The sequence below is a fragment of the Phyllostomus discolor genome, chromosome 4 (genome assembly GCF_004126475.2).
Source record: "Phyllostomus discolor isolate MPI-MPIP mPhyDis1 chromosome 4, mPhyDis1.pri.v3, whole genome shotgun sequence".
NCBI lineage: Eukaryota > Metazoa > Chordata > Mammalia > Chiroptera > Phyllostomidae > Phyllostomus > Phyllostomus discolor.
In genome coordinates, this window is record NC_040906.2 from 182312327 (window position 1) to 182326903 (window position 14577).

At 37.9% G+C, this 14577-nt stretch overlaps 1 protein-coding gene across 4 annotated transcripts in view; it reads left to right on the top strand.

The window, feature by feature from the left end:
* Window positions 1-14577, top strand: part of LAMA2 (laminin subunit alpha 2) — a 516934-nt gene that overhangs the window by 385578 nt on the left and 116779 nt on the right. For all 4 annotated transcript variants that reach the window (XM_036024687.1, XM_036024688.1, XM_028508983.2 and 1 more), the window contains 2 exons: window positions 1581-1679; window positions 13954-14065. In XM_036024687.1, the coding sequence (XP_035880580.1) occupies window positions 1581-1679; window positions 13954-14065 (211 nt within the window). The remainder of the gene's footprint in view (window positions 1-1580; window positions 1680-13953; window positions 14066-14577) is intronic.

Sequence of the window (14577 nt, forward strand, 5' to 3'; positions counted from 1 at the left end):
AGAGCCACATAGCAGAGGCAGGTGTGAATCAGCAAGGCTGTCTGACAGGCGTTAGAAGTCAGGCGAGTAGGCGATAATGCTGGGGACTTACTTGAGTGGTGCAGGGTGATATGAGAGACAACCTTCAAAGCCAGGCAGAGGGATCTGAGTTTACCTTGTTGGCCCAGTATTCAGGAATGGGAAGAGTTTTAATAGAGAAGATGCTGATCAGTTATTTTCCTTATACACGGAATGAATAAAAAATAAACTAGAAAAGCAAATACATAATTTTTTAAAAATAATACTTCAGCAATGGATGCATCACTTAAAGGGCCCTGTGAAAGAGGGCGTGATCTGTGGTCATGATCTAAGCTGGGGGATTTAGTCACCTACGTCCTTAAGGCTGGGTGCTTGTCAGAATGACCTTGATTGTCCTTAAATTCCAATCTTTCTTATTCTGTGTTTGCCTTCTTCCATAATTCACTTAATATATGGATACTTGACATCCCATTCTGATATATTTAAACCCGAAGCAAGTTATTTACCCTCTTTGTTTAGTTCCTTTACCTGTGTTAATGCTCCCTGGGTCCCAGCCAGAGACCACCAGGAACACAGGTGTGGTAGTCCGAAGCTGCGTTTACTAACTTGTTGCAGCAAAGAACACTGCACACCACAGGGAATTTTGGGTGTCTCAATTAAGAAGGCATTAGAAATAACTTATTGGCATTAGGGTTTGTGCCAGGCATTGGATTGAGTGCTATGAGGAAGTAGGAATGATCCCACAACAGAGTATTCTGCTAATGAACCTCCTCTATGAGCAAGGAAGAACAAAGGGAAGCTAAAGCCATCGTTAGGAAGGAGGCTGTGGTCACTCATCTCAGCCAGAAAATGGGATTTGGGTATTTTTGTGGCCTGCACTGAGACCACAGTGTTGCCTGTGCTTAGACAAGATTATGGAGTGGTCTTCTTCTGTTTCATTCATCACTGTCACAGAATGCCCCTGTCTAATGGTGGTGTTCTGTGAGATTGATTACGTTCAACAGGAGAAGAAAATGGCCTCGCTGCGTGCCAGGCCTGCCCCTACCAACACGGAGGTCAGGCCAGGTAGTTAGCGCCTGGCCAGTTCCCTCTGCCAGGACCCCCGTCCCCTGTCTAACCTGTAAATGGAATCTTTGTTGGCTGAAATATGAGCCTTAAAGAGTCAGACTTCATTAGGACTCCTCCCATTAACTGGCTGCATGATCTTGTTATAACTCTCTTCAAGTTATAGTTTCCTCGTACACAAAATGGAGTAACATTTATATCATAGAACTGTCATAAGAATTAAGTGAAAAACAAAACAAAACAAAAAAAGCCTGGAACATAGTAATTTCTCAGTAAATTACTGCAATTTGTATTATTTGTCAGAATATTCCACAGAGCTCTGTGTATATACGTGCCCAATTGAAATGCTTTCTTCCTCTTTTCTTCAAAGGTGAGAAGGCCGGTGGGGGGGGAAGGGAGTTGTATATAAAGGAAAAGTGTGTTCTGCTCAATGTTCAAGCTCATGATCCCTGCAAAAACATTTACTAAAACGTACAAATGGATGTGATCTTTTTCAGCACTTGCTCTCACCTCAGCGGGCCCCAGAGAGGCTCATTCAGTTGGCAGAGGGCGATCTGAACACGCTCGTGACGGAAATGAATGAGCTTCTGACCAGGGTAAGTTGGCAAAATCTGAAGTCTTCTTAAAGGAGATAGATCATGTAAATTAAGGAAAATTACTTCAAATTTCTGAAATGCAAATCTCGCTCTTCTGAATTCCCATTTTTGGTGCATGAAAGGGATGTATTTTTGATTTGCTACTTCCACCTCATATAAAATCTGAGAACCCAGTGGCACAAAAAAAGTTGGAGTACTTGCGAAGCATCAAGAACAATGGTTAAAAATACCAGAATGACAGAATATTTTGAAAACTCTATCTAGTAGCCTCTGTGCTACAGTTTTCATCAATTCTGAATTTTAAGCACTGTCTTTGCCTGTGTAAGGGGGAAAAATGAAAATACTTGTGGTCTCTTTGATCTCTTCATGGGATTTTTGCATTTGTATAGAAATGCAGTCTGTATCAGTATGCCCACACAAAAGGAGAAATCTCCTTTATTGTGAAAATTCAAAGCATTCAAGAGACTTTTTAGAATCAGAATGGAAAGTCCGTGTTGCATTGATCAGGCTTTTAAAGGAATTGGGAGTCTTAAATTTTCAAAACCGCAGGCAGGTTAAGGTTCTTTTTGCTGGGAGAGAATGAATAAAACAACATAAAGTCCGCCATCTTGTGGCCAGAAAAATGCATGAACAGGAAAGCTGGTCTGTCATTTAGGGATCCAGCTTGATCATCTAAGAGTGTTAAATGACAAAGAATATTATAGTAAGAGGGTTCTTACAGATTATTTAGTACATTTTTTTTTTAAAGAAGAGATACTTCAGGCCATATGGTAGGACATACGTATAGTTCTCGAAATCCAGGGACCTCAATAGGCCCAGTCCTTGGCTTCCCACTGGCCTGACACTGTTCCTACCCCCCCCCCCCATGTGGTTTAGGAAGATTTCCACAGGGAAATCAGATGGGCTTCCAAACACAAAATGCTAAACAATGGCCCTGGTGTTACGAATAGCATACTAAACGCTTCTCCATAATCTCATCCAAACAATGCAGAATGTACAAATACAAAATCGGGTTTCTTGCCAAATGTAGTTAGACATTAATTAGACTAATGAGTGCATTTATCTCATATTGACTGTATATTTGATCATTTTGTATTTGTTATGGGAATACAATGAAATAAGAAATTTTAAACAGATCATAGCAGAGTAAACTCAATTCAACCAGCACATAGGAATGTTCAGGACATGCAAAGCCCGAGCTAGGTGCTGGCTGATGAAATTCAAAGACTCAGTCTTTTTCTTCAAGGAGCTTGCAGGGTTGTGTGTGTGTGTGTTGTGTAATAAAGCATTTAGACATATGGAACAATAGCAAGTAAACATACAACTTGAGATAAAATAAAGAAATGTACCTGAGAAATACATACATATGGAATAATTTAATCTTGATAAAGGTGTTAGAGAAAATTCCTTGAAACAGGTGCCATTTTATTCAATCACTGAGTTAATATTTATTGGGGGTCTTCCATGCCCTACCAGGGGTGCCCAACCAGTGGCCTGCAGGTTGTGTACGACCCAGGACGGCTATGAATACAGCCCAACAGAAAATCATACATTTACTTAAATTTTTTTTTTGCTCATCAGTTTTCATTGGTGTTTGTGTGTTTATTGTGTGGTCCAAGACAACTCTTCTTCTTCTAGTGTGGCCCAGAGACACCAAAAGTTTGGACACCCCTGTAAGACACTAAGATGGAATGACATATGCTGGGGACAGAGGTATAAGCAAAACTAACACAGGCATTGCCCTCACTGAGCTGGTGACGGTTTAATGACCTGGGCACAGGAGATTTCACTAGGAGAATCATACCTTCATTATGTCTTAGCCTTCATCCTTGGTTTTTTCCAGGAGACTCTCTCTTACTAAAGCTTTCAAAATAGACATTATGTTCCAGAAGTTTAAGATTCAAAGCAAAATTGATTATAAAATACCCAAATTTTCTACGTACCCCCAGCCCGTACATAAGCCTAGCCTCCTTGTCATCAGCATCCCTCACCAGAAGGGCCCAACTGTTCTGCCAGATGAGCCTATGTGGACAAATCATTATCAAATGACAATGTTCCTGGTTTACTTTAGGGTTCACTCTTGGCGTTGTACATTCTATGGGTTTTGACGAATGTTTAATGACATATCCATCATTATGGTATCGTAGAGTAGTTTCACTGACCTAAAAACCCACCCTAACCCCTGGCAACCAATGATCTTTTTACTTTCTCTATAGTTTTCTTCTCCAGACTATCATGGGAATTATGTACTTTGTAGCCTTTTCAGATTGGCTTCTTTCTCTTCTTAAAAATATATTTAATGTTCTTCTGTGTCTTTTCATTGCACTGAATATTTTCCTGCTGTCTGAATATACCACACTTTATTTATTAATATACCTACTGAAAGAAGCGTATTGTTTGCTTCCAAGATTTGCCAATACGAATCAAGTACATAACTTTTCAATTCACCTGTGTAATTACTGAGAAGCACCATTGCTACATCATATGGTAAGAGGATATTTAGTCTAGTAAGAAATCACCGAACTATTTTCCAAGGTGTTTGTACCATTTTGCATTCCCACCAGCAACATTTGGTGTTGCCAGTGTTTCAAATTTTTGGTCATTCCACATAGATACATAGTGTTCTCACATCATTGTTTTAATTTACAATGGCCTAATGAGATGTAATGTTGAGCATCTTTTCATATGCTTATTTGTCATCTATATATCTGCTTTGGTGAGATGTCTGTTCAGGTCTTGCTGTGGACAAATGTTTGTGACCCCTCAAAAATACTTATTTTGAAATCCTAACCCTCAAGGTGATGATATTAAGTAGATACAGCTTTTAGTAAGTGATTAGGTGGTAAGGGTGGAGCCCTCATGAATGGAATTAGTGCCCTTACAAAAGGGACTCCAGAGAGACTCTTTGACCCCTCCTTGACTGTGAGGACACAGTCCACAGATGCCATCAGTGAGCCAAGAAACTTGCTGGGGAATTGCTTTTGCACTTCCCACTCTCCGAAGCTATGAGAAATAAATTTCCGTTGTTTATAAGCTCTCTAGTATATAGTATTTTATTATAGAAGCCCAAATGCACCAAGACAAGATTTTTCTCATTTTTTATTGAAGTTGTTTGTTTACTTACTAACTTCTAAGGGTTCTTTGTATATTTTGGGTAAGTCCTTTATCAAGTATGTCTTTTGCAAATATTTCCCACTAGTCCACGGTTTGGCTTCTCATCCTCCTAACAGTGTCTTTCATAGCACAGATGCTTTTAATTTTAATGACGTCCAGCTTATCGTTATTTCTTTCATGGATCATGCATTTGGTATTGTATCTAAAAAGTTGTCACCATACCCCAAATCATTTCGATTTTCTCCTGTGTTATCTTGGGGTTTTGTATTTTTTATTTACACATATAGTTTTGCATTTTATATTTATGGTACAATTTGAAATGATTTCAATATTATTTTTAAATAAGCTTTTTATTTTAGATTTATAGATTTTTAGATTTATAGTTTTAGATTTATAAAGAATTGCAAAAATAGGACGGAAATTTCCCATATACCCCACACTGTTTTACCTTCTGTTACTGTCTTGGCATTGTATATCTCTTACAACTAGTGAGCTGATATTGATTCATTATTATTAACTAAAGGCTACCTTATTCAGATTTCTTCAGTTTTTACTTCATGTCCTTTTATTATTCCAGGATCCCATCCAGGGTACCATATTACACTTAATCATTATGTGCTCTTAGGCTGTGTCCTCTAGACTCTGACGGTTTCTCAGGCTTTACTTGTTTTTGATGATTTTGACAGTTTTGATAAGTTCATGTATTTCATAAAATGTCCCTCAGTTGAGGTTAGCTTCATGTTTTTCTCATGATGAGAATGGAGATACAGGCTTATTGTGGGAAAGACTATGGAAGAAAAGTATCATTTTTATCACATCATGTTGAGTCCTATGCAATCAATATGTTGATCCTGGTCACCTGGCTGAGGTACTGTTTGCCAGAGTTGTAAAATTACTCCTTTTTCCCTTTTCCATACTCCAGCACCATTTTTACTTCCCTATTCTTCAGATTTTATAACACAAAAGCCTGGAAATAAGACTGCTAAGAGCAAAGATCTCCTTGGTGAAGGAAGTGGGGAGGAAATAGAAATTTTCTCATACCTGTCCCTACCACATATATAATTATAAACATAACCTTCATGGAGACTTTAAATACTAAATTCTTTCTTTCCTTGAGTTCAAGCTACATGATAAGGAAAAGGTGAATTGATGCACATAGAATCATAACTAGAGAGCTAGATGACTTAAATATCCAATGGCTAAGATCACCAATACCTTTAACTCACAGCCATGAATGACCCAGCAATTGGACCAGAATAGAAGTGCAATGGCCATGACTTTGTATTAGGAAGCAATTCCTTAAACTAGGACTGCACATTGGGATTACCTGATGCTAGGTCTCACCCCTAAAGGTTGTGACATCACTGGGGTGAGATGCCATATGAGCACTGGGACTTTTAATAGCCCTCCAGATGATTCTGATGCCAGGCAAGGCTGAGAACTACTGTGAGCCTATAGCCATCTGGTGGCTCCAGCCCCCTTCCCTCTGGACAGTGCTTTCTCTGGTGCATCCAGTGTTTTGCTTTGTTGGCTGACCAGTTGCTTTAGGACTAATACATTCTTTATATTTGTTAAAGCATTTGACGAGTCTCATCCTGCATCTGGTGGGGGAACTGCCCTCTCTCCTCTAAGTGCTTATATATTTTGTGCTTGTTTTTTTTTCATGGAGCAACCCAGTTCTTTAATAGCCCTTGATAAAGAAAATAATATTTCTCTCCCAAACAGACATTTTAACTTGTATTTTATAGAATTTAATTAATATGTAAATATTGCATAAGCAAAATATTACATAACCAGATATCTCTTTCAATGTATTTTGATTTATCATTTTATTTCCCCATCAGACTATAAATTCCTTAAATATGGAAATTATACTTAATGTATTCAAGCTGTCCTGCAATACAAGTGGAATACTGAGATGCTTTTTGATGACAATTCCATATTCCTCTGTACTGCCCTCAGCTCCTTCTTCTGTTTCACAGCCAAATCTTTAAAAAGATTCAGAGACAGATCTGCATTCACTTCTCACCCCACTGCAGTATAGATTTTCACTCCCAGCATGCTACTGAAACTATTTCCATGAGATAACCAAGTGACAAGTTGGTCACTAAATTCAATGGAAACTTTATTTTGCTTGAACTCCCTGTAATAATTGCAATGTCTAATACTCTTTCTTTCTTGACATACTCTCTTCTCTCTGTGTTTCTCTTGATTCTCTGACTTTTCATTCTCAGCTCCTTTTTCTGCCCATCCCTTTGAGTTGGTTTTCTTGAAGTCCAGTCTACAGTCCACTTCTCCTTTCATTCTGTAAACTCTTTCTTTGCCATGTATATGCTGATTCAAAAATCTGGGTTTTCAAGATACATTTTATTCTTCTGCTCCTGTCCTGTGTCCCTAACTACCAACTGGACATCTAAATTTAAACTCATAATTTCCTCCCAGACTCATACTTTCTCCTGGAGCACCTCAGTGATTTATTCTCCACTGTGTCTCCCAGAATAGAAATTAATAGGTTTCCCTTCACTCTACCCTTTTCTTCACCCTCAACCCAATTTGTTTCCTTTGTATGACCTCTGTCTCTAACTTTATTCAACTCCAACCAACAAATGGTCATATGGCAGAGCAAACATTGTTTTTGTTTATTAGTTGTTAGAAAGTGAGAGGGTTAGAGAAAGAGTGAAAGAGAGGGAGACAGAGGGAGAGAGACATCAATTTATTGTTCCACTTATTTATGCATTCATTGGTTGATTGTTGTATGTGCCCTGACCCAGGATCAAACCTGAACCCTTAGTGTATCAGGATGATGCACTAACCAACTGAACTACCCAGCCAGGGCCCAAAGCAAACTTTCTAAATCACTGATCTGATCATGTCATTCTCCTTCAAATTCTACAAGGGCTCTCCATTTGTGCAGGATGACAGGTGATGTTCTCCCATTGTAATCCAACTCTCACTTGACTCCCCAGCCTCATCTCTCCCCCGACTCATTGTCTGGTCACCTGAACCCTGGCAGACTGAACATATAAGCCAGAATCCTACAAATTCTCTTCCATGACTTGTTCTTCCGCATTGTCCTCCCACTTAGCTAACCCCTTACCCAATGTACTGGGTTCCACTTCTGTGACCTAATCCCCACACCTGTTGTCCACTCTCCATAATCTTTGGTTTGGGATTACAACATTGCCTTTCCAGCTAGTCTCTCTGTTTTTACTCTTGTTTTCCTCCCAGTCTGTCCTCCAGAGTATAGCCAGAATGCACTTTGGCTCTTCCAAATTTGATCATGTCATCCTTGTGCTTAAACTCTTCCCCCCGACTTCTCATTGCTCCTAGATAAAGGCCCAAACCCTCCCTTTGGCCACATCTGCACCCCTTGTGCCCCTGGCCATCCAGCCTTACTGTCCTTCAGTTACCTCACCCCACCACTGAGCTTTCCACGCACACTTTTTTTGGTCTTGAAATAAATTACCTCCTCCTACATCTTGTTTCCTTGTGTTAATTTCATTTCAGCTTTCAAACCTTAGCTCATGGAAGCCTGTCTTATGAGAGCCCTCTGTGACATTCTAGGTATGATAAGATTTCTTCTTTAATTGTCTTATACCGCTGTGTTTTTCTTCCATTTGTAATTTTAAATTTATTTTCATGATCATTGGATAAATACCTTTCTGCCCCATCAACCCATAAACTCCAAATGGATAGGAAGTACCTTTTTTTTACCATAGTCTCACCAGTACCATGCACATGGTAGATGTTAAGTCAATATTTGTTTAATTAAGCAAATGACTGTGAATAATTTAAATAATAGTATTTGAACAACCAGATGAGAGGTAGGGAAACCCAAAATAAGTACTGATTTTGAATTTCTCTAAAATGTACTAAAATCAGGAATATATCTATAATTCTATTAATTGGGTATTTTTCTTTAATAAACATCTCTTAAATGTTTATATTCTGTAAGAAGAGAAAGTTAATTATGTATTAGACTGACCTAAATAAAATATCAAAGTTTAGTTTTGTCTACATTGTCTTTTACTGCCTATGTAAAATTTAAAAATCAAATTTAAATGAAAATTAAGCATTTCCAAAATGATAAAATTAGTTTCTGAATAATTTAAGTGCCAACAATATTACATGTTTATAAGACCTTGTTTATAATTTTAAAAGTTTTAAGTTGCCGAGAACCTCTTTTTAACATTTCTTCTACTATGTTTTAAAAGAGATGTAATGTATGACAAATCATACTTGTTTGGCTTGGAGCTTTCAGAACTGACACCTGCCATATTTAGGGGAGGATTCCACGTGAAACTGACTTATTATCATTCCAGAGGGTCAGCCAGGTGCTCCCTGTCTATTCCCTTGTGTGTCTGTCCTAACAGCATGTCTGAGGAATAATTCACTGACAGGTACCAAGAACAGGCAGCACTTGAAGACGACACTTGAAAATATATGAATAATTAGAATTATTAGAATAATAAAAGTTAATTTTAGCAGGAAACCATATTAAGTCTGCAAATGCAAAGGTGGATGGCATCTAAGCAATGCTGTCCCTTCAGTAGACAGTGTTGCTCTTTAGATTTGCTCCATTAGATTCTAGTTTTAACACAAAGAAAGCAGAATATGAGAGACACTGGTAATATCAACCAAGAAAATTACGTGCAGATTTCAAGAGGCACAGTGAGAACTGCTGGAGCTAAAGCAAGAAAGTAACAGCCACATCATTCAGAAGTAAATGAATGTGTGCCCAACGGTAATGCATGCTGCCTAGGTATACACACTCTAGAAAAATATAAAAGGGAAACATAGCTATTTGTGTGAACTTGAATGTAAAGGAAAAAAGGTAATCAAAAGTAAGACAGATACACACGAGGTACTGCATAAGGCATCATTTACGATGTAACACTAGGAAGATTATAGGACAGAGGTAAGAGGATATAAAAATAAAATCAAAGATAGAGAATGAAAGGAAGATTGTACAACATATTAGGATAAATGAGAAGACATCTGTCAAACATTCAAAGGACAAGATAATAGTGAATAAGAGGAAAAATGATTAAGGGATAGGGATGGTAATTTAATAAAACACAGGAAGAGCCAAACTGTACCAGACAGATAGCTCCTATCGTGCACTATTTACATTCATCTGTAACATTATCGATAGCCTATCATGTAATTTCACTCCTGCAGGAACACTGCTACCTGTCACCGCTCCCCACAGGTGATAGTGCATTTGTCATAGGCTTTCTTTGTGGAGTCTCTCAACAAAGGGTGGTTTGACAAATGCGACTCTTTAATTTAATTATTGTGTAATGAGGCATGATATTTAAAAATATATCTATATGCTGTTCTGATAGGGGTTTTTAAAATATATGAATTTACTTAAACCAGAAGCTTATGCACATAAAGTTGTGCCTAAGTTGGAGCACTGTCCCTCCTCCCACCCAGAATGTTCAACTTGTTCTTGTGTTTTCCTGGTCTTCCTGGATGTTTGATACAGATAGAATATAAAGCTGTGCTACAGAAAATTTGTTTTGTCCTCAATTCCCTGTATGTGTAAGTTTAGATAAGTCACTTAACCCCTCCACATCTTTATTTTTACCAGTACAGAGCCAGGCAGCATACCCTCTGTGTGTCTCTAAAGGCAGGAAGAGTAAATGAGGCACAAGATGGTATTATAAGCCCCTCTGATCCCACACATTAGTCTGGGTACCACTGATCCTGACTGTGTAACCCGTCTTTTAGAGTGCTGATGCCACAAGTCCATACCTTCTGGTGTCAGGCACCTCACATCCTCTCCTCTCCCAGAGTCCATCCAAGAGAGGCAGCTGTTCTCATCTGTGCAGAGGGAAGATCATCTTCCCCCACAGTAAGGACTCTGCCGGCCCTGATCAGTTCTGCCCACCCCAACCTGTGACCCCACATGCACCAGCATGGCACTTGGTGTGTAATCAGGCTAATTTTGAATTACCATGAAGCCAGCTAGAACGCAGTGTGCTGGAACCCGAAGGCTCTCAGGCTTGGCTCTCCTCATAAGCACTCAGCAGCAGCTTTCTATGAGGCTCTGACAAATGCCCAGAAAACTGCCCAGCCCTCCACATTCACTAAGCATAGCACCAGGCATATGGCTGGTTTACATGGTATTGAGAAGGCATATCAAGAGAGGGAGCACCATCCCCCAAGGATAGAGACTAGATAGATGTAGCAAAATGCCTAACAAAGTAATTACTCAAAATACTCATGATCATTGTTTGTTTTTTAATATCTAAGAAAGGGGAGCATATACAAAATGATCAGGGATGGCTTCACAGAGCATGGGGAGGTTGGAACTGAATCCTGAAGGCTAGAATTATTTTGGATAATTGGAGAGGAGTTAAGGAGCAATAGTATGAACAAAAGCTTTTTCCAGGAATACTCATAGAGAAGTAGGCAATAAGGATGGTGACAAGGTTGGCAAGATTATTTAAGAAATTGTTTAGTGGATATATGTAACAACATTCCTTCAATATTTGCTATTAAGGTAGGCATTGTACCAGGAGCCAGATATAAAGTGATGAACAAAACAGACCAAGTTCTTGTCCTCTAAGAGCTTACCGTACAGTCAGGGAGGCAGCCAATAAATACATAAGCCAACACATGGATAAGTAATTCTACAATGCACGGTGCTGTGAAGAAGGTGTTTTGCTGCATGCAGGAAGTGAAGAAACCTAGACAGGTGCCCTGCAAATGCTCACGCCATGAAGAGATGCTTATAAACTGAAAGCTAATGGATGGCAAAGATCCAGTCACTGAAAGTATAGAGGAAAAGCACATTCTAGGCAAAGACAAGATACAAGAAAGCCCTAAGAAGGGGAGAGTTGGACACATTTCATATACTAAAAGGAAGCCAGGGAGGTTGATTGCAGAGGGGCTTAGTCATAACCATTTTAATTTGTTTCTAAGCATGGGTCGTGCAAAAATCTTGACATCTAAATGTTGCAGTACTCATATAATCAGTACTGAGTTTGTTGATGACACTTATACCTTACTGTATAAATTAATTAGGTAAGTAGAAGTCAAGGCAGTGAATTATATCTTGATCATCCAGAATTTAAAAGGGAAGGTGGATTGAGATACATTTATTTTCAAAAAATTCGATGCTTTTGCCCTGACTGGTGTGGCTCAGTGGGCTGGGCATTGTACTGCAAATTGAAAGGTCATGGGTTCAATTCTTAGTCAAGGCATACTGGTGTTGCCTTTCGATGGTGTTTCTCTCGAACATTGATGTTTCTCTCCCTCTCTTTCTCCCTCCCCTCTCCTCTCTCTAAAAATAAATAAATAAATAAATAAATATAATCTTTTAAAAAAAATTCAATGCTTTGAACTATTAAGAATCATTAAACGCGAAGGTGTAAATATTGAAGTAAATTATGATCTTTTGGTAATATAGGTAAGGTATTGAAAAAGCAAAAAAATGTTATGTTCAAATGATAATGTACATTTTCTCTGTGGTAAGAAATACTAGTGCTGGTGATGCAGTAATTCTTATGATAGGATATTGAAAGATGACTGTAATGTAGATCGAGTCCCCTGTGACAGCAAAAATAAGAGTGATATCATAGAGTGCAGTCCAGTCCAGACTAGACAAGCATCTAAAGCAAGTTCGTCAGCCAAAATCTTAAAGTATTGACCTTAGTAATTCAAAGGAAACATTTAAAATTATACATGTGTACATATGTGGGGTATGGATATGTAAGAAGTTATTTGACCCATCTAAGCCTCAAATCTAACAGTTAAAATAACTTCATTATTTTTATTTTAGGAGCTCATTCAGAGCATTCTAATGCATCGACTAACACCCTCCAAACCATCGTGTGTGTATACTGTAAACTGTAAAGGGGAAATTTAAAAGCTTCCTATGGATTCTTATCCTTTCATCCTTTTATTTGTGATAGTAACACTTGCAGGTTGTGGGGATGATAATACTTGGACTTTATATGCTACCTTCTATACAAAACTTGGAAACTTGCATGAATGAAACCTCTTACTGGCCCCTGGGAAATCACAAAATACAAAATATTTCTGTAGTATCTCTAACCATGTTCTGTGGTGGCTAGACATTTAGTTCTATTTCAAGCTCTACTTAAAACCCACTTTTATATAGATTCTTTGAGCATCTAGAATGCAAGCAGTCTGGTATTAATAACTGCCAACTCGGACCTTATTTAGATTATTTTGAAATAATCTGTGATTCTTTGATTAATTATCTGTAGTTAGATTATCCCAATCTTTTTATTGAAAAAGAAGTCATATTTATTAGCATGTGTATACACATAAAAATGAAATGTAAACTTATTTTATGTTGCTCTAAACCTTGTAGTATCTTTTAAGAAAATTTTAATGTTATACATGCCATTTTCATATGACTAAATATGGTGCATCTTAACTATGAACATGTGAAATTGATTCCATTGTATCCAAATGGTATCTTCAATGTGAATAAAGCTGAAACAATATGCAGATTCTCTTTGGGAGGTGAAGCAGTTTGGGGGTTCTGTTTTATTTTGTTTTCGATAATTTATGGTTCTGTGATTAACATCCGTCTTTTCTGGTGATGACATATGGGAAAACTTAGCATTTATTCTTCTTTAATGTTTTACTGGCATCTTTAGAGAGTTATAAAACAAGTATTTACTACTTAGTAGCTAAGCATTTCCCCCTCTTTGTTTCTTTAATTAACGTATTGATCTAAACCAAATCTATAGCATAGAGCTTATTGAGACAGACAGCCTGAGCCTCTGTAATTGCTAACACTGCACACTTTTTCAGTAAAGAAAATATGGACAAAACTGCAACATGTGGACATGGAAGAATTTAAGACTTTTGCCAACAGTATCTTAAAGATATTTCAAGAAGAATTGTGCTTTATTGCTTCCTCTGTGCCATTGCATGTAACGAGGGTTTTTAAAAGACCAAATACAATTCTCTGATTTCCATTTAATGGAAGAAGCAATAAAGTTTAATTGTATACTTGAGCACAGGGTGTCACTTCCAGTATATCTGATCAATAATTCATTGATTGCCTTTGGCTCAAAGTAGTATTTGAAAGAAGATGTAGCCAGTGGGGATTTATCTAACAGAAGCTTCATCATCTTTATTAATTACACTTTTCCTGAATTTGGATCACTAGGCTACCAAAGTGACGGCAGATGGCGAGCAGACTGGACAGGATGCTGAGAGGACCAACACAAGAGCAGACTCCTTAGGAGAGTTCATTAAGGAACTTGTCCGGGATGCAGAAGGTATTACAGGAGTCACAGTGCAATCGTTTTTTTCCTCCCAACAGAAAAATAGAAAAAGGGATTACAAGGACTGGAATGCTCTAGTAAGAGATGTCATTTCTAAATTTGATGGTTGGATTTTAAAAAGCATTTTGGTCAAATTATTCAAGGGCATTATCTGCTGAGAAGTTACAATCTAGAGTGTTAAACTAGTGACAACAGTCAGTCAATCAGTAATTATGAGAGGAGAATAGCAGTAAATTGAATATACTCCTTTAGGAATGTTTCAGATTTTAAGGAATGGCTATTATGATTAAATAACTAATGGGCAATTTATGATTTTCTATTGTATTCAAATCTAGTTAAAAGATGTTTAATTTTTTTAAGGCCAATTTTATCTATCTACTTGGTACATTAAAGCAGCACTTTAATTTCTCCAACTGCCTTCTAAAACACTTAGGACCGGTTTTTAATGAACATCTGCAGCTTGGGATTCGGATGTGCTACCTTACCAGAAGCTGCACCGCACTTAG